We start from the raw sequence: 24,418 nt of genomic DNA, 5'->3' as shown, positions 1-24,418 counted from the left end.
TTTTTTACATTTTTCTGTTTAGATGCATTTTAACCGATTACATGTTTTTACAGAACGATAAAATTTTAATTTGCTTGATTACAACCCTACTAACATAGAATTATTTGAGGCATTTAATGCTTTATGAGTTCAAGAAAGGAAACTCAGCAGCCGATTCAACTAGAAATATTCACTCAGTTTATGGAAAGGAATGTGTGAATGAAAGAACTTGTAGAAGATGGTTTGCGAAATTCAGATGTGGAGATTTCACTCTTGAAGATGAAGATCGAACCGGACGTCCAGTTGAGTTTGATGATAAGTTTCTTGAAGCAGCTCTTAAAGAAAATCTTGCTTTATCAGCTGAGGAATTGGCAATAAAACTGAGTTCAAAACATATAACTGTTCATCGTCATCTTAAACAACTTGGAAAAGTTCCTAAACTTAGAAAATGGGTACCTCATGAATTGTCTGAAAACAATCTCAAATCCCGAGTCGACATCTGCTCTTCTCTCCATTCCCGCTAACTTGTTTCACCTTTTTGGGATAGACGTGTGACTGGTGACGAAAAACGGAACTTTTATCGAAATATTAAGCGTCGTAGACAATGGCTTTGTAAAGGGGAAAGACGTCAGCCACAACATAAAAGAGTAGTTCATTGGTAATAAGATTCTTCTTTTAATATGGTGGGATTGCCAAGAGACAATTCACTTTGAATTGTTACCGCCTAATGCAACAATTAATGCTCAAATCTACTGTCAGAAAATAGAGCGTTTGAAGCAAGTGAATAGAAAAGAGGTGATATTTCACTTTAGAGTGATAGAACTAACAAGCTTGGTAATAGATGGGAAGGAAGTCACAGATGACTAGGGAAAGTGTATTGATGATTAAATATGCAATAAAATGTAACATTTCATCACTTCTTTTCTTTATTCATAAAATCGGACAGAACTTATGGAATGACCATATATATATATATATATATATATATATATATATATATATATATATATATATATATATATAATGAAACAAACACTCAACTCGATATGTGACCAAATTCGATCCAAGACAACTGTACTTGCAATCACAAATGTAATTAATTACTTGTTTTTGCAATATATATATATATATATATATATATATATATATATATATATATGTGTGTGTGTGTGTGTGTGTGTGTGTGTATGTGTGTGTATGTGTCTATATATGTATGTGTTTGTGTAATATTAAATGAATAGATGAGGAATAAAAGTTATGTATAAATTTATTATATTATTAGAATAATTTCGAAAAGAAAAAAAATAAGAAGAAACCCTATTGTTTGCTCCTCTTAATAGTGTTGAGTATTTCTTATCTTGATACGTTATGTTTGTTAAAGATTTACTCCTTGATAATATGTATATATATATATATATATATATATATATATATATATATATATATATATATATATATATATAGTCTTTGTGAATAAGCACATATTATTTTATTTCTTCACACGGCTGAGTTAGTGAAATTAGCGGACCCCGGTTTGTAATTATGGGTTTAGAGCATCAGCATTTAACTTGAAAATAAATGTTCACAAGTTGAGCTTTTTTTTAAACTCAAATATTTTGTGCGAAATAACATTTCACAAGTCCTTTCATTTTTCATCGTGTGCTTTTTTAATATATCATGCATCCGATTCGTCGATACTTTTTGAATTCATTTCAACACTATGGACGCTATATTGCAAAGGTACAAGATGGAATCCTCGGAATTCTTTAATGAAAGAATTTTAAAAAGAAACAAAAAAATCAGCAATTTTTTTTTTTTGAAAACATTTAAACTACCCCATAAAAATCAAAAATATATAGTGGACGCCATCTTGATGCTCCTGAATTATAAGGCGTTTACAAACCGGACACCGATAAATTCATTGGAATTTTCAGGCTTTAACCATTTGTGGAAATAGAGTAACCCGTATGATAATGTTTATTTCATACCCCGCATTATTAACAGCCGTTTGATTATTGCTTGCATAACCTTTGTTTTGCATATTTTTGCATAAATGAGAGATCGTAAAAGTTTATAAGGTTTAATAATTACATAAAACGTGTTTCCAGACAATTCTTTTTCATTGCCCTATAATGCTTTTTTTTTTCATTTATATATTTCATGACACGTCTCTTCTTGTTCTTTTTCTTCTTCACCACCATCGTCGTCTTTACCTTATTCATTGATTACACTGCCGTAGTCGGGCATCTGTCTTTGATGTAACCATTATGACGCAATTTCTGGCCACTCTTTATTTTGCAGCGATCCATAAACAGACACAGTCCGAAGCTGACCCCACTCATCATGGTCAGCGTGCCGAAGATTAGGAATCCACTTTTGTAAGACTTGGTCAATTCATTAAGGCTACCTAACAAAATTAAACAAAATAAAAAATAACACATATTTGAATATAAAAAATAAAAATAAAAATCATCATCATCATCATCATCATCATGCATCATGCATCATGTATCAGAATATATTTTGGATTTTTCGAACTACTATTCTCATCTCAAGTGTTATTTTCACAACGTTCCAGTTGATGTGACATTCGACTTTCTTCAGGTGTATCTTGTCGAACTCGGGAATCTTTCTATCGAACTCGGAAATCTTTCTGTCGAACTCGGGAATCTGCATAGGATTTCGAACAGGACCCTTTATTTACTCCACGTGGATACCATGCTCTTGTTCCGTCAGCCATGACTGGATAGAAGTCCTACGCAATAACATTCAATGTGAGAACAGTAGTCCAAAGAATCTTAATAATCCGAATATTTAATACTCATCTAAAAAATTCAGAAACATATAATATTTATTATAACTTTTCTTGTTAAAGCACCTTAAGTCTTGTTCTTAAAATACGATGACCAGATGATATCATCCAACTTAAATATCTGTCCCCTTTCTGATTCAGATAAGGTTGTGTATACGTTCTCGTGGCATAAAACCCCAAAAATAGGTGTAAGTATCCTGTTCGCTCTATTTCTCGTAGGTAAGAAAATATCTCATATAAACTAGTTCATGCATGAACAAAACCGACGACAATGTTTTGTTTCTACTTAAGGTGTTGGAGACAAATGTGTCTCGTTTTTGGCAAAGAAAAGATAACATCGATATATTTGGGCTACTAATTGGATGTATTCTCAAAATTAAAGTACATTTTGCATATGATCAAACAATGCCTATGGCCACTAGGACGTCAGCAACAGCTATTTGGGATCATATCTTCAGGGGCCTCTTTGGGGATTTGAGCAGCGAGACGTCTGTTTACCTAACATCTAAACTTCTGCATGTTAGTCCAGTTAGGGAAGAAAGAAACAGGGAAGTGTAGCAGTTCGAGGAAAGAAACTATTAGTGCAGAAGATTTTTGGACATTTAAGGATCTCACAAGTGAAAGGGAAATATGTCAAAAATGTTGAGTTAATCAGAGCCAATAAACACGAAGGCGGTTAGGGTTGATTTTTTTTCCCAGATATGCTTCATATAACAGAACAGTCAAGTTTAAAAGAGCATCTCTTATATGACTTTTGGCCAAAATGCAATCACCTAATAGTCCACGGGTTACAATCAGGCGAGTTTGTTGCCAAATGTAGGTGCTGGTGAAATTGTGGAATTTCTCAGACATTCACTTCTGGGCTTTCTCGAAGGTGTGTTGCAAAACTAAGTCCTGTTGCCACACATATGACTTTCGCGTAGCCATCTTTTCCATTCAGTGTCTAACAACATAAAGCGCAATTTAGTATAGTTATACGATCACCTGAGTACAAGTTTGATCTACTTTTTTATTTTTACCTCTTTTCACTCAAACAAGACGTATTGCTACTTAAATATGAGCGGCAACTATTTGGCATTATTTCTACACTATGTGGAGAGTTGAGCACCGAGATGTCTGTTCACCTTACATTTAAATTTCTGCATGTTAGTAAAGTTAATAAAGCAATAAACAGAGGAATTCAAAAGTATAGTAGCTTGAGGGAAGAAACTATTATAATAAAAGGTTTTCGGTCATCTAAACACGTCAATAGTGATGGGATGAGATTTTGCTGCTTTTCCGCTCAGTCGGGCGCGTGTAAGTCGAGAGAGCATAAGTGCTATGAGTGCACCAGAGCCAATCAACTCGTCTTTGATATTGAAGGCGGTTAGACTTGATGTCCTTCTCAACACTTCTCGATACATAATACTTCACGAGGTTACCATCAGGCAAGCTAGTTACCAAATATAGCTGCTGGTTAAATTCTGGAAGTTACCAGACAGTCACTTCTGGGTTTTCTCGGATGTATAATAACTAGGGCTGTGACAATAGCATATTCTTTTCATTGTTTTAACTCTCGAGTATATATCCGATACAGCCAGACACAGTCAATCAACCGAGAACCGCATCAATCTATATAAAAGCACATAAGATATAAAGGCATACGCAGTCTAGAGTCAGAACAATGAAAAGAATGTGCTGCTGTCCTAGCCCTAATAATAAAAGGCTGAGTCATGCTGGCATGCGTATGTTTTTCCGTGGCTACCTTTTCCAATCAGCGTCTGACAGGGAGGCAGCATCAAACAGGCATATAAATTGTTTCTAAGTTAATTTTTCAAAATCTGGTGTAGAATGATGTATAAACAAGACCAAAAAGCATCACAGTTTGTAAAGAGCTTAGTCTTTATAGTAAGCACAATTGGCTCTTTTATAAGAACTAGAGCATCCTAGTTGTTCTTGTTGATCAGTTTATTAGTTTACGTGATCCATTTTTGTTTTGCTTTGCGACTCTTTACAGTGAGCAGGAACTATCCTCATTCAGGGTTTTCTGTATAGTCTTCATCCTGACGCTTATCTTTTACCAAGATTCGCTTTGTTTTTGGGTCTTACAACACATTTCTTTAGCTTATCGACGATTTTTATTGCGCAAACAGTTACAACGCCTGATATTAGCAAATCCCTTCTAGCCACTGATTCCACATCTCCATTGTAATTCAGCAATTCACATCTATCGGTTCTCCATGATATTTAAGGAGCACTGAGCTGCAAGAAAATATATTCGAAATTTTTTTAATCTGGCATGGATTTTTATAAAGCAGGCCACTCCATTCCAATGTTCTGATGCTTTGCCATTGTTCATGGTCTCAACCTACCAATAATACACAGAAACACTTATCCGTTACACTGTATTACTATCAACTGCTTCAAAGGGCACTGAAATGAAATAACATGAAATGAATATTAAAATTTGTCTGTATTTTATTTATTTTAACTTGCAGATATCCATTACTGCTCACCCAAAAAATGCTACGAGCTATCGCTCAAGAAGACACGGATATTATAACTTTTTATCTGGCATGACCAGTTATTATTGTAAGTTTTAAAGTTTAAACCGCAACCGATTTCTTACTTCAAACCTTTACTATATCACATGATCCAGTCAATTGATAAGATCTGTACTTTCGTATGATGTGATTAATGTGATTCATGTATGGGATTAACACAGCGTAGATACCCATTAATCATGCCTCCTGCGTTTGAAAATTCATATCCCTAAAAGCAAAGTATTAATAATTTTTGTGGTGTGTCCACCTTACAGATAAAAATAGACTCTTTTACTTATTATAAAGAACAGGAGAATATATCTCGCAGTGTTAGCACACAGGATATACTTGAGACGTACACTTTTCATTTTTTGTATTTGCTTTTTTGTTCAATATATTTTGTTTCCATTAATTATCGAGTTGAGTCTTTTTTTAAAAATCCTTTCGAAACCACCACAGTAATAAATTATACTTCCAGCAGTTTATCAGGTGGTTATCATTGGATCAATGTGTCTACAGAGTAACTATAAAATGGAATTGAAGTATAAAACAAATATAATCTAAGTGAAATTCAATGAACTCAACACATACTTATGTATACATCGATATTTCGCCTAAATCTATTCAGACGTTTTCAGGAATCGCTGCAATTATTAAATATGGATTTAGGACTGTAAAAGACACGTCTACCATGAGTACAAAACTTTTCAACAAGCCTTCAAACAACTGCAGAACCTTGTGACAAAGTAGTAGTACACACCATATCATGAAGGGGTGCAACAATTTCTACGTCGGCAATACCTATCACCCCTTTAACCAAATAACCTACAAACATAAAGAGACAATGCTTAGCGATACAAAAGAAAAACGTTCTTATTTTACACATGCGCAGTTTTAATTAGAAAGTTTACTTTCCAAGTCCGCTAATGAAATTTACACATGGCGTTGACCACAAACCTATTATTTAAGCAGGTCTAATTGCACTCACTGAAAATAACAACATGCTAGGCGCCAATTTTTTTTTTCACTCCAAATTCAACCTGCTCTTGCCAAGAATATATTATGAGAAATTCCTAATTGACCGCGACTCAACTCACATCTGGTTCCGACTCTTAAATTACATATTACAAGGAAACGCCAAGTATATATATATATATATATATATATATATATATATATATATATATATATATATATATATATATATATATATATATATATATATATATATAAAAGAAGTATATGTATAAAAAAAGGGGGTAACGTAACAGTGTTCAATACGTTAGTAGAGTCAAATATGTTTTTTTTTTAATTACAACATCAAGTGTGTTGACTTAAGCCATTACAAATTGTTTCAATAAACAGGATAAAAATTATCCGTCCATATCGTCAGAGGATTCAAGTTAAAAAAAAAAAAACTTGAACCCTTTGACGATATGGACGGATAATTTTTATCCTGCTTATTTAGACGATTTTGTAATGGCTTAAGTTAAAACATTTTAGGTTGTAATAAACACACGCACCCCCATATATATATATATATATATATATATATATATATATATATATATATATATGACTACTTCATTTAATCACATAAATTAATATACAAAAATATAATTTTATGCGTAAATTTTCAGTATTTACTTCAACAGTTCTCAATATATATGTAGAGGTAGGTAGTAGTAAGTTTTAAACATCTGTATGGCAATTAAGCTACACAGAATATTCGAATTCTCACGAGAATGAAACGCTGAATACTCTGTGTAGCTTAATTGCCATATATATGTTTATAACATACTATATATATATATCTATATCTATATCTCTATATATATCTATATCTGTCTATCTATCTATCTATCTATATATATATATATATATATATATATATATATATATATATATATATATATATACATATATGATTGTTGAGCTGGATTAAATCCGACGATATGAAATAGAATGGAGGTGAAAGGACCTGAATACTCAACGTTTCGTCCGATTTATGCGGGCTTTTTCAAGGTCAATGACCATCCATCTTGAAAAAGCCCGCATGAATCGGGCAAAACGTTGCATATTCAGGTCCCTCCATCTCCGTTCTATTTCATATATATATATATATATATATATATATATATATATATATATATATATATATATATATATCTGTGTGTGTCACTTTGTGTGTGTGAGTTTCATTCCTCATCGGTTCCGAAACGGCTGAGCCTTTCTTTTGCAAATTTCACACAAAGGTAATTTATATGTCTGGCAGTGTTCGTAGATATGTTGGTACAGAAATTTACCCGATGAGTATCGGAAAGCGGAAAACCCCGATCTTAAAAATAATCTTTCTGTCTTATAGATAAAAAAGAATAATTTTTACAGGGAAATATTTTACGTTATACCGGACAAGTGAGATAATAAAATCCCAGCAAATTATTTCTTCTTAAAAAACAGAATTATTGATATCTGAAGACATACTTCAATGGTAGAACATTCAACTACAGATCGAATGATCCCCTGTCCAATCCCGATTGTACCTCACCATTTTATTTTTTTCTTATTAATAATTCAATTTACGATAAAAGAAGGGGTACTCATTAAAATCGCCGCAAATTATTTCTTTGCATATTTTAAAACTAAACATTAATCAGAAATAATTGGCCCCAACAAAAGGAGAGTGAACCTGTATATTCACCCTTGTCTGTTCCTCTGTACGTCTGTCCGCACTTTTCTCAATAACTACGCTTTGGAATTTTTTGAAATTTTGCACAAACGTAGTCATGATACGAGTAAAAATGTAACAAAACGGATTTTCCGGGAAAACTCCGGTTGCACCCCTAGGGCTACCTTTTGTGTTAAAATAGCTAAAATTGCTACTTTTGTGCTTATGAAATAAAATGATGCCTTGGATTTTTATAAAACTTTCTGAAAAGTTGTAACTAACTGATTTCTTTATAATTTTGTTTGCCTATACTTTGCGATAACTCTTGGGTGTGCCCCAGGGGCTAATAAAAACACTCCATTTTTGGGACTATTTTACCATATTTGCCTAAAATTGTCTGTGTATGTCTATTTAGCAGTTTTGCATGGTGCTGAATTCAAATTTAAATATGTTAAAACCTTGAGTACTTTTAAGGTTAAACAGGGAGGGAGCAAATGATGGACTTAGTCATTTCCTTTTTTTTTGCATGGTGCAGAACTGAAATTTTTATATATTAAGGCCTAAAACTGCACCATTTGTTCAGTTTCACCAGGATTTGACGTCTCATGGAGACTTTTGGGGCTAAATGGGAGCGGGGATGCTGAACTTAGCCATTTTTTATGCCTAGTTCACTGTGCACTCACGGTGGACCATACATGCTTGACTTGTTTTTCAAGGGCATTCATCGTCAAGCCCAAATATCAGCTGACTTGATATTATAAACAAACACAGACAGAATTTGATGACCGACATTATATATTATTTGTTTATTTTATATTCTTATTTTGCGAATCAGTTCACAGGGCAAATTATTCCTTGTAATGTATAATACTCAATAGAGAATCGATTCTCTAATAATACATGCGCAATCTGCATAAATTAAAATATCATGCTTAAGCGTACTGTATGACCGGGGGAAAAAAGACACAATGCTTACGATACAAAAGATATTTTACACATGCGCAGTTTTAATTAGAAATTTTACTTTCCAAGTTCGCTAATGACCACCAACCTATTATTTGTGCAGATCTAATTGCACACTCTGAAAATAACAACATGCTCGGCTCCAGTGTTTTTTCTTCAAATTCAACTCTTGCCAATAATATATTAAGAGCAATTACTATTTTTATTGACCACGACTGAACTTTCATCTGGTCCCGATTTTAATTACATATTACAACGAAAACAAAGTATTTGTGTGCGCGCGCGCACACACACACACACACACACACACACACACACACACACACACACACACACATACATATATATATGTATTAAGGGGATTAGAACAGCAGTCTAAAGAGCAGAGTATATTTTAATGTATTAGTAAATTCATTAATTTAATTAAAATAAAATAAAAGAAACCAGAGCTCGTTGTAATGTAGATATATAAGCTCGATAGGCATATATATCCTAGAGCTACTTTAATATTGAGTAAGCTGATTGATAATTTGTAATTAAGATTAAGATTAAAAATCGGTTTCACAAGGAAGAACAAACAAAATCAATAAATTTATTGATTTTTGTTTGTTCTTCCGTGTGAAACCGATTTTTAATTTTAATTACAAATTATCAATCATCTTACTACCAAAATATGACACATTACATTGGGGGGGGGGCTTTACAATGACGTACATTTCATTTAGTTGTTTTCCGAATTAATTTTTATAGATCTTCATTTTTTAGGGATTCTGCCTACTTGGCTTTTTTTTTTTGCGATCGCACGGGCATTCGCTGCTATTTTTATTGAAACAAAAGTTGTAATGATTTATTTTGAATTATTTTTTTTTAGGGGTGGGGTTCTTTCCAGTGCTCAATATCCGGAAAATAGTTTCTTCTCTTTGTATCCCTTCTGTCGAAATATCTGATGGAGTGGGTATCACATACTTTTTTGGGGGGAGGGGCATTATATCCGTTCTTTTATTTTTGGAATTGTGAGAGTATCCACGTCGCCCATGATGAAACTGATTAGTATAGCAGATGTGTTCCAAACGGAACTTCATGTCATCCCAGGCAACGCCGGGTACCTATGCTAGTATATATATATATCGCTGAAGTGTGTTCAATTTGAGTATACGATTAACCTTTGCGCACTCACACACACACACACACACACACACAAAACGCACACATATATATGTTATAAAGATGTAAATATAAATAATTTTGGATTTTAAGTAGTAGACTGTTATATTCAACGAATTTCGATAATTCACGTTTTGTTATGTAAAGTCGTATTATTTGAATGACGTCATATACGGTGTTATACTAAACATGTCCTTTCTGCTTTTAACATAAATACGTGTTTATAATACACACACACACAGGCACACACACAGGCATATATATATATATATATATATATATATATATATATATATATATATATATCATATTTTTACTTACTTTTCTTAAATAATGATAGTAAGACAAGGTACAACAATCACAACACTGAACCTTACATCGTCTTACCTTTCTTCTAAATCTTCTTTCCTCTTGGATTAAGATATACATCATGCAGCTCCTTTGTTTTTAGTAATTAATGTGTGATGTGCTGGCTTCAGTGCTTATTTGAGAGTTTTCAACATCATACCTGCTCTACTCGGATTTGTTTTGATTAAAAAAAGAGAATCACCTTGGAAACAATGCGCTACTCCATTATAAATGTGTTACGTTTTTTGGGGTGATGCGTTTTTTTTTTTTTTAAGTTTTGAGGAAATAAAACTTGGATGTCTTGAGCATTGTTAGGTGATATTTTCCGGTGATACCAATTTCTCTCTTCTAGATTTTTTCTTTTTATTGATGGACCACAATTTAACAAGGCCAAAAACAACATAAGGATTAATGAGATAAAATTATTGTGAGTTGAGACATGAAAAACGTTGTGAGAGGATTGGAATGGTTGATGGAGTTCATGAAAGGAATCTGTCGCTGTTGGGTTTGAATGTTGCAGTCTGTAGTGAACAACCTCCTTGGTAATGTGTTCCACATGTGTGAAAGCCTCGCGAAGAAGCAGAGGAAAGAAAAATGGAAAAGTATTTATTGTTTTGGTAATAAGACGAATTCTCGCTCTAAAAGTTTTACAAGGAGAAACTATAGATTGGACCTCAGTGGAGCACCTTCCAAGAACGTAGCGATTAAGATTAGCAACAACACTTTTTGCAAGAAAAACACTTTAAAAACACTTTGAATTCTGTCTTAGCAACGAAAAGGGATGTAAGCGACGTCTTCGAAGGTATGGCAGCAGTACCAACTCCAATACTTGTAGATGATTGCGTCCGAAGTCAGGTACTCTCTAGAACAATAGAGTAGTGCAATCAAAAGAGAGTAAAAAAAAAATCGAATAAATAAAGGAAAGTAGTGAGTGTATCTTGGGTTTACTTTAGGTATCTTTGTAATTCGCTTCCCTTATTTTGTTCTTTGGCGATTTTCTGGCAAAGGGGAATAATTGCTGTTATCTAGGTTGGAATCGATCCATCTAAAGCGTCTTTGTCTAGTTTTTGACATTGATGTAGTTTTTTTTCTTTTAGTTTTTTACATCAAGTGGCTTCATGTTTGTCTCGAGAGATTCCCATAAATATAATTTTTTCAGCGACCTTGGTTTCTGATTCGATGCGAGTCTTATATTTTAGATCGGACATGAGGATCAAACCTGCTCAAAGCAAGAAGCATCCTCAAGAAGAAAACTATTTATTTTCACAAAAAACAAACAAACAAATAAACAAGGATCAAAACGTTGATAATGGAAGGAGACAATCATAGTTTCAGAGATCTTAAAGATCAAGTGTCTCCAATTAAAACACGTGGACATTGCACGGGAGTTATAGGGAAGATAATGTGTTGATACAATATCACACAGGGTAACTGACATAATAAAACGATATTTAGTGTGACCGAGATTTTATAGATAATACAAAGATATTTTATGGTTTCACAAAATAAATGCATAAGTGTCTTTTGATAATTAAGGACAGCGACTACTTATAGGATAAAAGTAAATACTTTTCGTTAGATTAGCAGTTTTAAATATCGTTAAACAAAACGTAAAACTATTATTTATTTTATATAATTAGTTGTTGTTTCACGATGTTTTGGCCAATTATTCCCCTGGCCTTCGTCAGCTTAACCGCGACGGAGTTCATGACGCAGTGGATAGGGATGCGGAATATCTACTATTCCAGGTGAGTATTGTCTGGAGGTAGCAGTTTCAATCCCACCCAAAGCCAGTCAGAAGATTAGTTGGCCAAAGCGTGTTGAGATGACAACAACAATTGAAAGCAGTAATTGCTGTGAATGAGTTGGAGGATTCGACATTCCTATCCCGTCACGGTTAACTTAACGAAGGTCAGAGGAATAATTGGCCGAAACGCCGTGAAAACAACAATTAGAAGATGTGGATAATAGTTCAAATAATTGTTATACAAATTACTCATCTCCAAAATAATTCCAAACTAATTCATTAATGTAAAACTATTAATGTAGATTTCAAGGTAAACTTTTTGTCAAACTAACTTCTTTCTACCTTATTGAGCTCTTGGTTGGCTTACACATTGCCTATCAAATAGTGGAATCTATATGAAGCTGAAAAAGGCATAAATACCTGGAACTTATCAGATAACTGTGGAAGGTGAAGGTGGCCAAGTTGTTAATACAATAACCGACAACCTGAATATTCCAAATTTGAATCCAGTTCGTTCCACAAAATCATTTTCACTTGGAATGCTGGCAAGTTTCACGTGGTACTTTCCGTAAGTACCCAATGTCTTCAAGACAGAATTCTGACTAGAAAAGAAGCTGGGAAACCAACGCCAGCAAACAATCCATAATGCGAATCTGAATGAACCAGAGACCGGTGGCACATGAAACCGATGGTAATGATAATAATTGTAGGCAACGATTCTGGGAGAACTTAAAGAGACAACGATAAATTGGAACCGGATGAAGGATTGATACAAATCACATCACTGATTAAACGAGATGCTGACCCACATTATAAGTTATCGTGAAATAAAATAACTACCAATATACTGAAACGCATCGCTAAGGAACAATGGAACATAATAATGCAAAATTAAAAATGTAAAGTTTGATTTCATGCGTGAAAAATACAATACAATACCGAGTCCATACACTAACATTGGTTGGGATAATGAAAGTTGTCCACGGAATGGAAAATTGAGGGATCAAAATTGTCCAAACTTCTATTTATAGTATATGCGGAGTAGTATGATATTGAGGAGACTTATTGCCGCTCAGATGTGTGCAAAAACAACCGGTTACCAAAGAGAAATCACTGATAATGTGATGTGAAAAAGAATTATACTACTACTACTACTACTACTACTACTACTACTAATAATAATAATAATAAAAATAAAATACTACTACTACTACTACTAATAAAAATAATAAAAATAAAAATAAAATGATACTACTACTACTACTAATAATAATAATAATATTAAAAATAATAATAAAATAATAATAATAAATAATAATAATATAAAACAAAATAATAATAATAATTATAAAATAATAATAAAAATAAAAATAATAATAATCATAAAACGTAATAATAATAAAATAATAATAATACTAATAATAATTATAAAATAATAATAATAATAATAATAATTATTATTATTATTATTATTATAAAAAAATAATAATAATAAAAGCATAATAATAATATTAAGAAGAAGAAGAAGAAAATGAAGAAGTAGAAGAAAAGAATACCATAAACCAACACTGCCTAAAACACACACATGATGCCTCTCAACAGTCAACGAAAGTAAAACCGAGGAAAGAGAGCACTGCACCTTGGGGAAGTTACTTTATATTTCAGTTCTAGAAAATGCCAGCCAAAAATCAATGGTAAGCAGCTATTGCGATAATGCAACGGTTATATTGATAGGAATTATCTCATTGATCCAGCAAACAGTTTACATGAGTTAAGATCCCAATGGAAGCTGTTTAATGTTATACATGTTACTACTACTACTACTACTACTACTACTACTACTACTACTACTAATAATAATAATAATAAATAATAATAATAATAATAATAATAATAGCCAGAAGAAGAAGGAAGAGGATGAAAGAATGGTATAAACCGGCACTCCCTAAAAAACAGACACACATGATGATTGAACGGTCAAAGAGGAGAAAACCGGGGAAAGAGAACGCTGCAAGCTGGGGAGGTTTCTTTTTACTTCAGTTCTAGAAAAGACCAACGGTCAATGTCTGCTAGAAATCAATGGCAAGCAGATATTGCGATAATGCAACCGTTATATTTGATAGGAATTATCTCAACCCTCAAGTAAGCTTTTTACAAGCTGTTTTCCTAACGGTATATATTTAATGTTGAAATCAAGAAAAGTCAAGAGACTTAATTTTAGTTGATGTATTTTATGACGAACCTTCATCGTAGATGGAGTTTTTAGAAATACAGAGTTAACATCAGCTATTACATCATATACAAATGTGCGTTCGTAATTAAAATAAAACAATGTACTTGTGGCGATAGGTCATAAAATACACTAGAATTCCATAAAGAAGTCGGAGGTCATACAAGTTGACGTTTGAAAAACGGAACAATAACGATGATGACACAAGTTTCATAAAAATGCTTGTGGTAATCAAAACGACAATGCCGGTGATACTATTTTATTTCAAATATTTGAAGTAAGCAGATCGGAGATTGCATCAAACGAAACGTAATAACCCAAACAATATTGGTGACAATGCTAGTTCAACTATTTACGTAAACATATCAGAGATTTGATAAGTAAATTCGGACATGTGAAATTTCAGCCAAAATCATTCAGAAAGCAGTAAGAAGGCCCGAGATCGTATCGGTCGTTTTCTAAAGACACGAGCAATAATGATGACGATAAATTGATCGTATTTAGACAAAGTTTTATAAAAATTGTTCACGTACTGTAATCAAACCGACAACGTTGACCAACAAATGATATACATATTTACGTAAGAAGAACGGAAATTGAACTTAAATTCCAGTAAAGACTAATGGTCGCCGCCTATGAGAAATCAATGGTGGACAGCTGTTACGATAACGCAAATCCACCTGCAATGGTTATCGACAGAAGTAAAGATACTAGACATCTGGAGAGACTTGTCATTCAGATTCACGAAAATGGCACAAGTTTTCCTCAAAGAGAAATCTTTGATTATGGCCCGTGTGACTACTTCTTGTGAATAATAATAATAATAATAATAATAATAATAATAATAATAATAATCAAGGGAAAGACTGTGTCTTTCCCTTGATTTCGATTATTATTAAATTGAAAACGGTTGAAATCATAAAAAACTCTGTAATGCAAAAACTAACTCATATACGAACGCTAATATGCCATATGGAAACTGCAAAAGAAATTAACCAAAAAAGATAGTGTAGAAAACCCACGTGATACCAAGAAAACTGAAACCGCAAAATTGTAAGTTAACTACCCCTCCCTCGCTTCCGCAAAAAAAAGTGGTGTCAGCATCGACAGGTAACACACGAAATAGTTGTAAATGTCCAAGGAGGATGGAAATGCAGAGACATGAAAGTAACTACTAGACTTCAACTGGATGAGGGCTTGTTGCCATCCAGATTCCAGTGAAGACCAACACCGTTATCTGCGAGAAGTCAATTAAAAAGAGCTTTTGCGATAATGTAAAGGTATTTGAAAACGGTTATCAAAAGAGGTGGAAGCTACTAGAAATCTGAGGAGACTAATGTCACCCAAACTCCAGGGAACACCACCAGTTGTAGTCAGGGAGTAATCTCTGATGCTGGCCTGTGTGAGAACTTCTAGTGAGTATAAATAATAATAATAGTAAAACAACGTGTCTGATACTAATTTATTTATTTACATACACATGTCGAGGAATGAGTGGGTGGACACAGTCCCTACACTCTAATGGCCAAGTGACTAATTATGAAAAATATATATTTGCACCAAATCAAAAATAATTGTGCAAGTATTTAAGAATGTCAGAAGTTCCAACAGATACTAAAAAAAAAGAAGAGCGATAACGATATTATTTCAAATACTAAAGATAATGACAGATAAAGTGGATTAAGAGCTAAAGATAAAAATAAGAAACCATACATTTCCGGATGAATCTTATAAATAGTTTAGTGTGAACGACTGATAAGTACGCGTCTACTTAAATTAGCAGATAAGGAATTTAAACATTCCTCAGTATCCGTACCAACTCAACGCTTTCCCAGGATGTAATGAAGTAATTTTAGTTTAATTTGTTTGTACATTAAAAAAGAAATTATACAGAAAAAGAAGTAATAATTAGTTCTAAGTAGTGATGGCACGGTATCAATATTTCGCCGATTCGATACAATTATATTTTCTGTTCTAAATTTCCGATTCCAATACTATTACCGATTTCAATTCGGATTCTTTTAAAATATCGTAATATTTACCTACAGAGACGTTGTTTTTAATTTAATTTTTTTACCGTTAAAACCTATGTAATATATGCATATATTTTTGCAAACGTAAACAACTACACATGTAAGGGAAAGTATAGATTTTAGTTTCACACATCGTTTAAATGAATATTTATTATTTTATCATTAGTACTGACAATATAACATTAAATAAAAACAAAAACAATTTAAAGAATCGTTTTTGGCATCGTAAAAAGGCATACATTTTTTTCCGATACCAATTCTGATTACCACCATAAGTTCCGTTACCACCATAAGTTCTGATTTTTCTGATTTTTTTAAATTTCAATTTCGACTAATCGTCCCAACACTAATTGTAAGGGAGATAACTCGTATAATCTTCAATAAAATACATGAATTGTTATCTTTGAAAGTTTTTTATTTTTATTTTCATCGGCCATAATTGAAAAATGTTTCTATTTTCCTAATTTTTCAGGCGGGGTTCAATAATGTTTTAAATAACTTGTAGTGCGCTAGTACTGTGCCAAATACGACAAAACAATAAAACATTCGCCAATTCCAAAGAGTGATGTGTTGGCTTTATTGCTATTTAGGTCTAACTTTAAATACTAATTAGACAACTCTATATGTAAGAAAATTATATTACAAATATATAGAAAATATTGTCAAAGTTGCTGCTAAAATAGTGGCTTCTCTCTACCGTGCTAGAAAATCATTCACACATAGCAGTATTCTATATCATAACAAAGCCATCATTCGTCCATAGATGGAGTATTGTTTTAACATATGGGCTGGCGCGTCTACCACTTGTCTCTTAGACAAGGTCCAAAACAAGAGTCTCCAGCCTAATAGATCCCACACTATCAGCTGAACTCCAAGCCGGTCCCATCACTGTATTGTTGCATCCCCTTGAGCCTGATTTACAAGAGAAGCAAATTAAAGTCAAGTGTAATTATGGAAACATGAGATCGACGTGGATTTCTTTTTGGTTTCGTTTTGTATTTTTATTTTGTAAATTTATTTTTGAAAACACGACATAAATTAGTTTTACTACTTATACATACATAATTGTTAGAAAGTCTTGTTGCCACTAACAGCAATTAGCGAAAAAACATAAACAACAAAAATACAGCAATACATCTTGTATTGCTGTATTTTTTGTTGTTTTATTCGCTTTAAGAACAGCAAAAAGAAAGTACAATCGCTCGAGTAATGTTAGAACAAATAAAACGCTATAGATTACGACGTAAAGCAGTTTATTCACTTTCATTGACAGAGTCAATAAAAAGCTTATTTTATATGTTATCTTTCATACCTCTCTGTCTAGGTGACAAAAGCATACCAATGTACAACTCAGCACTTTGATAAAAACTATCATCTTGATAACTTGATTGAGAACAGCTGAACGGCCACTTCAATAGGTAATCAGCCTTGGTGAGGATCGCCGTGCATAAGCTGATCCGGATATATGTAAGTCAGGAACAAAGCAGTTCAACTCGATCAGGACGACCATCATTGCAATAAAGACAATGCTGTCACATATTGATAAGCTCTATGACGACTATTTTCATGGCGCAAAATGCTTCGGCCTCATAAACTTCGTGATAGTTTACGTATATATAATTATTCTTTTATTGTTAAACATTTTGGTAGCGGTAACAAAACTTTCTGGCCGCTTGTAAGTTTTGGTAAGCTAAAAACAATTCCAAACACTTTGCAATTTTCTTGGTAGAGGTAACAAGAATTCCAAAGAATTTGTTAGTTTTAATGAAGTAAAAAAAAACAAAACATTTTGGACCACTTTGTAATTTTTGGTAAAGTTAAAAAGATTGTCGAACCAGTTTTAACTTTTGGTAGCCTAATAAGAATATTGTATCATGTTTTCATTTTGGTACGGCATAATCACGTTTGACACACCGGTTCCTGTCAAATCACCGAAGTTAAGCAACAGTGAGCCTGGCCAGTACCAGATGGGTGACCACTAGAGACTTCAAAGTGCTGTATGTGCTCTTTGCTTGTTTCCAGTCGCACAGGACTTCTACTCACTGGACTTAAGCAGTGCCGATTCATGAAGAGTGTAGTAGAAGATTGCGCAACCCTTGCCACACAATTACACGCGCAGATGCCCCTACTTTCTGCTTTTTCTTCGAGACTGAACGAATACATCGGTAAAGTATAAGGAATTTGGCCCACCTTTTATTTTTTTTGGTTGAGGTAAAAAGAAATTCGGCCAGATTGTAGTTATTATTAAAGTTAAAAAAAATTAGTCAATGTGGATTTTTTTTCATAAAATAAAGAGAATGTCGGGTCATTTTGTAGTTTTGGACAGGGGTAAGAAGGATTCCGAGCTATTTTATAATTTTCCGCACGATAAAATCTATTTCGGACTACTTTGTACCTTTTGATAAGATTAAACGAATTTCGGGGTACTTTTTGGAATATGTAAAAAAAATTTCGAAGCACTGTGTACTTTTTTGGTAGAAGTAACAAAAATTTCGAACCGTTTTATATTTTTAACACCATTAAAAAAAATGGAACAAATTTATACATTTTGGTAGAAATATGAAAAATTTGGAACGACTTTGTACTTTTTGTTAGATATAACAAGAATCCGATCAATTTGTAAGTGTTGGATAAAAAGAATCCGAACAACTTAGTATTTTCAAAAAGTAAAAAAAAAAGTTCGATCCACTTTGTAAGTTTTTGAAAAAAAAAAAATTCGGTTCATTGTAATTTTTCGTAAGGTAACAATAATTTCGAGCCATTTTGTAATTTTTGTTAGTTGGAATGTGGAGCCACTTTGTATTTTTGGTGGGAGTGAAAATGATTCAGGCCATTTTGTAATTTTTGGTGAGGTAAAATGAATGCGGGTCACTTTGTACTGTTTGTAGATGTAACGACCATTTTGTTATTTTTGGTAACGTAAAAAAATATACTCAGATCACTTGATAAAAGTAACACTAATTTCGGACCACTTTGTTTTTTTTTGCAAGAGTAACTTTGTACTTTTGGCAGGTGTAACAAAATAGGACAACCTTTACTTCTTGGTAAGAGTTATAAGTGTTTCTAAACACTTAGTACTTTTCGGGAGATGGACAAGATGGACGTTTTATTTGATTTCTTCGTAACTATAAAGTTTTTATAGCCATCAATGAATGCTTATAAATGTAATATTGAACAGGGATACTCTTTAGAGAAATTGCTAAAAAATAGAGATTACCCAAAAAAAATATGTTTGCATTTCTCAAATAAACACCTGTGAGGCGAGGTGAATGTCATGAAGAGATGAAGAAACTAACTATATAAGTTGAATTAGAATAATAAAATTGTTCGTCAAGCTAGCATAAACCAATGTTAGTGTCTAACAGAAACGATGGAAATGATAGACCATCGATGACAATAAAGCATTTTCGTAAACACATTCATGCTAGTTTACGATTAGACTGGGTTAGTGCTCAGGAGAGAATGAAAACAATTATATGTTATTTGGGATAGCTGTAATAAGAAAAGGCTTATTTTCCTCCAGTAGGGGTTATAATTAGATTGGATTCGTGCCCGGGAGAGAAGGAAACAATGATAAGATATTTAGATAATGTATATATCTTTCTACATTAGCATTTCATAACTGGTGGGTTTTAAGCCGGAGAGGGTATCAATTAATCCATGGCACGAACACGAGGGACATTTAACGTATTCTTTAAAACGTGCTATAAATATCGTCTACGTATTTTTTTGAAATGGTATATGACGAACATTTAACTAAATAATGATAATTTATATAGATGTTGTAAGGATTTGTATGACATGAAAGGTGAAGGAATCGGAGAGACTGTTTGAAAATTTTTCTTACCCCCTAAATAGCCAACAATAACGGTGATTATTCCGTATGTGGTATCGGTGATTCCTTGGGCCAATGCCGATCTATTGAGTCCAACTAGCTTAATTATGACACAAGTGTAGATCCCTGTACACGGACCCTGCATGAGACCGGAAAAGATGATGATGACTGTTGTTGTGGCGAAATTGTAGGCGAGTGGAAGGGTGGCGAGTATTGCACCAAATAAAGTCACCGTCACTGCGAATATATACTGCGAAGGGATGCTGGTCAATCGCAGGAGTATGCTGGTCAGGAATCGGGCGCAGGCAGACGGGATATTGAAAAGCATGAGAAGAAAGGCGCTGTCCATTCGGGTAAGGCCGAGCTCAATGCAAAAGTCGGAGAGAGAATTGAAAACCATGGTGACAGCGCTCATTAGCAGACTTAAGCAACACATGAACAGGATGAAAGTCTTATTGTAGAGGATCTCGCGACAAAGGCGCGCAGTGCTGTCCCCTTCATCCAGGTCGACGGTGCTGCTGAATGTTGATGTGTGAATCCGACCAATACTGAGTACGCTGGACTTGATGCCGGTCTTCTGACTGGCAAGGTTTGATACGATTCCACGCTCCATCTTTGCCTTCTTGGCCGAACTCGCCAGCCAGATGATGACGCCGAAGGGGATCCCATTAAGAGAAAGAGCTCCCAGAATAAGTAGGGCCCCGCGCCATTTGAAGAGGTTGATCAGCCAAGTCATGAGTAGGGGATAGACGAGGAAGCCGAGTGGTACACTGAGTGAAACAGCAGCGATTGCGTATTGGCCACGTTCGCCAAAATACAGTCCAGTGCCAATGTATGAGGCCACAAAGATAAAACTTCCACCACATCCTAAAAGAATAAAAATAAAAATATTTCTTTTTAGCAATATATATTTCCTGAGTTTATATAAAAATAATATTTTAAAAGATTTATCCCTTATAATATCGTCTAAATCGTTTCAAATAACAAGCACAATGGTGTTAAGTATCCAGCTTAAGAGCATCTATACGGATTACTTACATCCCAATGACAAAAGAAAAGAATACGGACAGAACATATTTTTTGTTTATTTTTTCTTATTTTCGCAATGAACTATATTTTTTTTCACTACAACCTTACGCACGTTTCGTAACGTGTGACACAAAATATTGTTCTTGGTTTACTTTTCTGTTTTTCAGAGACGATCAACTATTAATAAGAGCACACACAATATTCCAAAACATTGACTTGAAGAAGAGCGCTTAGGAAAGATGAGAAAAATGGCAAGTTAAAAGTGTGAAAAAACTCCCTTGGTGTCAGAGGTCTTTCTTAGGGAAGGGTTTTCTGATTGTAAACTTTAAAATGAGATGTTCATATTTTTGGCTTGCCGTTCTTCTCGTCTTTCTAAAGCACATTCATTATTTTTTGTTTTGAAATACTGTATCAATTTTATCAATATTTGATCGCCACTAAATTGCCGCCATAGGAACAAATAAAAAAAAATTACAAAACGCGCAATGGTAAAGGAAAAATATATCGACATTTGTTAAAATAAAAATATTAAAATCCATTCTTTTTGGTCATTGGGATGCAATAAACCAGTATATATATATATATATATATATATATATATATATATATATATATATATATATATATATATATATATATATATATATACATTTTAGTTTTTTTTTAAATAGGAGTTTTTACTTTAGGAACGACCAGCGTATGCTAAAACGCGGCTCGGGCACCTGTGCACAGTTATTTTTCATCGCTGGAAAAAGACAATAGAATGGTAAGGACTCCCACCCCTTCTAATTATGTTGATGAGTAGACGATATCTAGAAATATTTTACTTATTTCTCGATCGTTTTATTTTTAAATATCGAATGAATAACAGGATATCGTTTCCGAAACGATCGTACATATATATATATATATATATATATATATATATATATATATATATATATATATATATATATATATATGTATATATCGTTTTGTTATGTATTTTCTCCTATGAGGAATTGATTGATAATTTCACAATCATTAATCTCTCAACCTCTTCTTTCTCTCTGTATTATATATATATATATATATATATATATATATATATATATATATATATATATATATATATATATATATATAAAGTTTAATGATCAAAGTTAAATTCTGTAAATTAAAACATATATTTAAGTTAAGAATTTATTTTTTAAAACAAGGAATATATAGAGAAAAATTATGTTTATTTCCTTAATCCATGGATTTTACATAATGGTTCATGTCATCAGAAGAAATGAAATGCAGTTTGCAAAATGTTCAGCTATGAATAAACACGTATTTTGCTTTTTAGCACATATATTGAAAATTTTATTTGAATGGTGATTAAGAGTCATATATATATATATATATATATATATAGTCATCCACATACAGTACTGTTTCGCTGTTTCGCAGCTCATCAGTGCGGCTAGACAGGCAACTACCTTAGCCAGGATTGAAACCCGACCCTTTGTACGACAATCAAGGCGATATATATATATATATATATATATATATATATATATATATAAATATATATATATATATATATATATATATATATATATATATATATAATTATAAAACTCAAATGATCTTGTAACGATGTATGTAACCCACTTTCCGGTTTACGACATCCGGTTGCTCATGAGCGCATGACCTGCGCACTAAAATATTAACGTTATTATTTCGAAATTATTATTTAACATGGGAAGAGTTGGGTTTAAAATAAACAAAAAACAAAAGAACAATTTGGACGCTGAAATATTAACGTTATTATTATTTAACATGGGAAGAGTGGGGTTTAAAATAACTTTAACGTAATACAGAAATGAACGATGTAAAAAAAAAAAGCAGATATATAAAAATTTGAATTTAACTATAATAAGTATTATGGTATCTGTTCAGTGCACATTCACCTATAAGTATGACCAACCACTCAGTAACTCAGTAATTCAGTAACTGTAATTTTTTTTAAAAATAATCAATTATAATAAACAGAACGACTCATAGAAATGTATCTATATTCTTCTTTCATTTTAATATACTTTCATAGAAATGTTTCTGTTATGTCAAAAAATAAACTATTTCCTTTACGTCACGAGTGTCACGCTCATACATGAATTCCATAGGTAATATATCATACTGACCTAACGGGTCATGGGTAGTCTAGTCTAGTATATATATATATATATATATATATATATATATATATATATATATAGTAAGTTATAAAATATATATGGCGACTAAGCTACACTGAATATTCCGCGTTTCATCTACTCTTATGCGCATAAGCCTGAAGAGTCATAGAGTGGATGAAACGCGGAATATTCAGTGTAGCTTAATCGCCATATATATTTTATAACTTACTAACTAGCTCTACCTACGTATTGAGCACTTTTGAAGTAAATACTTAAAGTTTCCGCATAAATTTATACTTTCGTATATTAATTTTATGTGAGTAAATTAAGTAGTATATATATATATATATATATATATATATATATATATATATATATATATATATATATATAGAGAGAGAGAGAGAGAGAGAGAGAGAGAGAAAGAGATCAGCCTTAATAATCGTTTATTAAATTAAATAACATGTACATATGGTTAATAATACGAAATTGATTGAACCAAAAGTAAAGAGCATATTGTCTCCAAAGGGTGTTTTTCACTTCCACTACTTAGTCATAAAGTTCATCATTCATAGAGTCGAGAAAAGTTCTTACAGTGGCGGAATAGAGTAGATCACTATAACAATATGATCCCGTAAAAAGGATATATATTTATTTTGCGTAGCTGAACGGTCTTCCTTCAATTCGAGTAACAATCTGGCTTGTGTAACTTTCGACGTCACTTCACAGGTTGTTCCAACAATCGGTACTTCTTAACCAGTCAATCACAATCTTGCAAGGTGGAAATATTCTGTTTACGGAAAGAAGGAAGGGGTGGGCAGGTAGGGTTATGGAGTGGTGGTGGTGGTGGTGTTGGTGGTGATTGTTCAGAGAGCGTGCGTGGGCGCGTGTGTGTGCGCACTCACAGGTGTGTGTGTATTCAGCAG

The 24,418-nt window shown here is 32.9% G+C and overlaps 1 protein-coding gene across 1 annotated transcript in view; it reads right to left on the bottom strand.

Annotated features, from left to right (window-relative positions):
- Window positions 1-1,785: 1,785 nt before the first annotated feature.
- The window catches only part of LOC145243921 (monocarboxylate transporter 13-like), a 231,743-nt gene continuing 209,110 nt past the window's right edge, over window positions 1,786-24,418 (bottom strand). The window contains exons 4-5 of the mRNA XM_080107034.1: window positions 20,314-21,168; window positions 1,786-2,386 (exon numbers count right to left, since the gene is read on the bottom strand). Coding sequence (XP_079963160.1) covers window positions 2,205-2,386; window positions 20,314-21,168 — 1,037 coding nt within the window. The 3' untranslated portion in view covers window positions 1,786-2,204. The remainder of the gene's footprint in view (window positions 2,387-20,313; window positions 21,169-24,418) is intronic.

The sequence above is a fragment of the Euprymna scolopes genome, chromosome 22 (genome assembly GCF_053919585.1).
Source record: "Euprymna scolopes isolate OS-2025 chromosome 22, ASM5391958v1, whole genome shotgun sequence".
In the NCBI taxonomy this organism is placed as follows: Eukaryota; Metazoa; Mollusca; class Cephalopoda; order Sepiida; family Sepiolidae; genus Euprymna; species Euprymna scolopes.
Note: the sequence above shows the minus strand (reverse complement) of the source record. Positions and strands in the feature narration are given on the sequence as shown.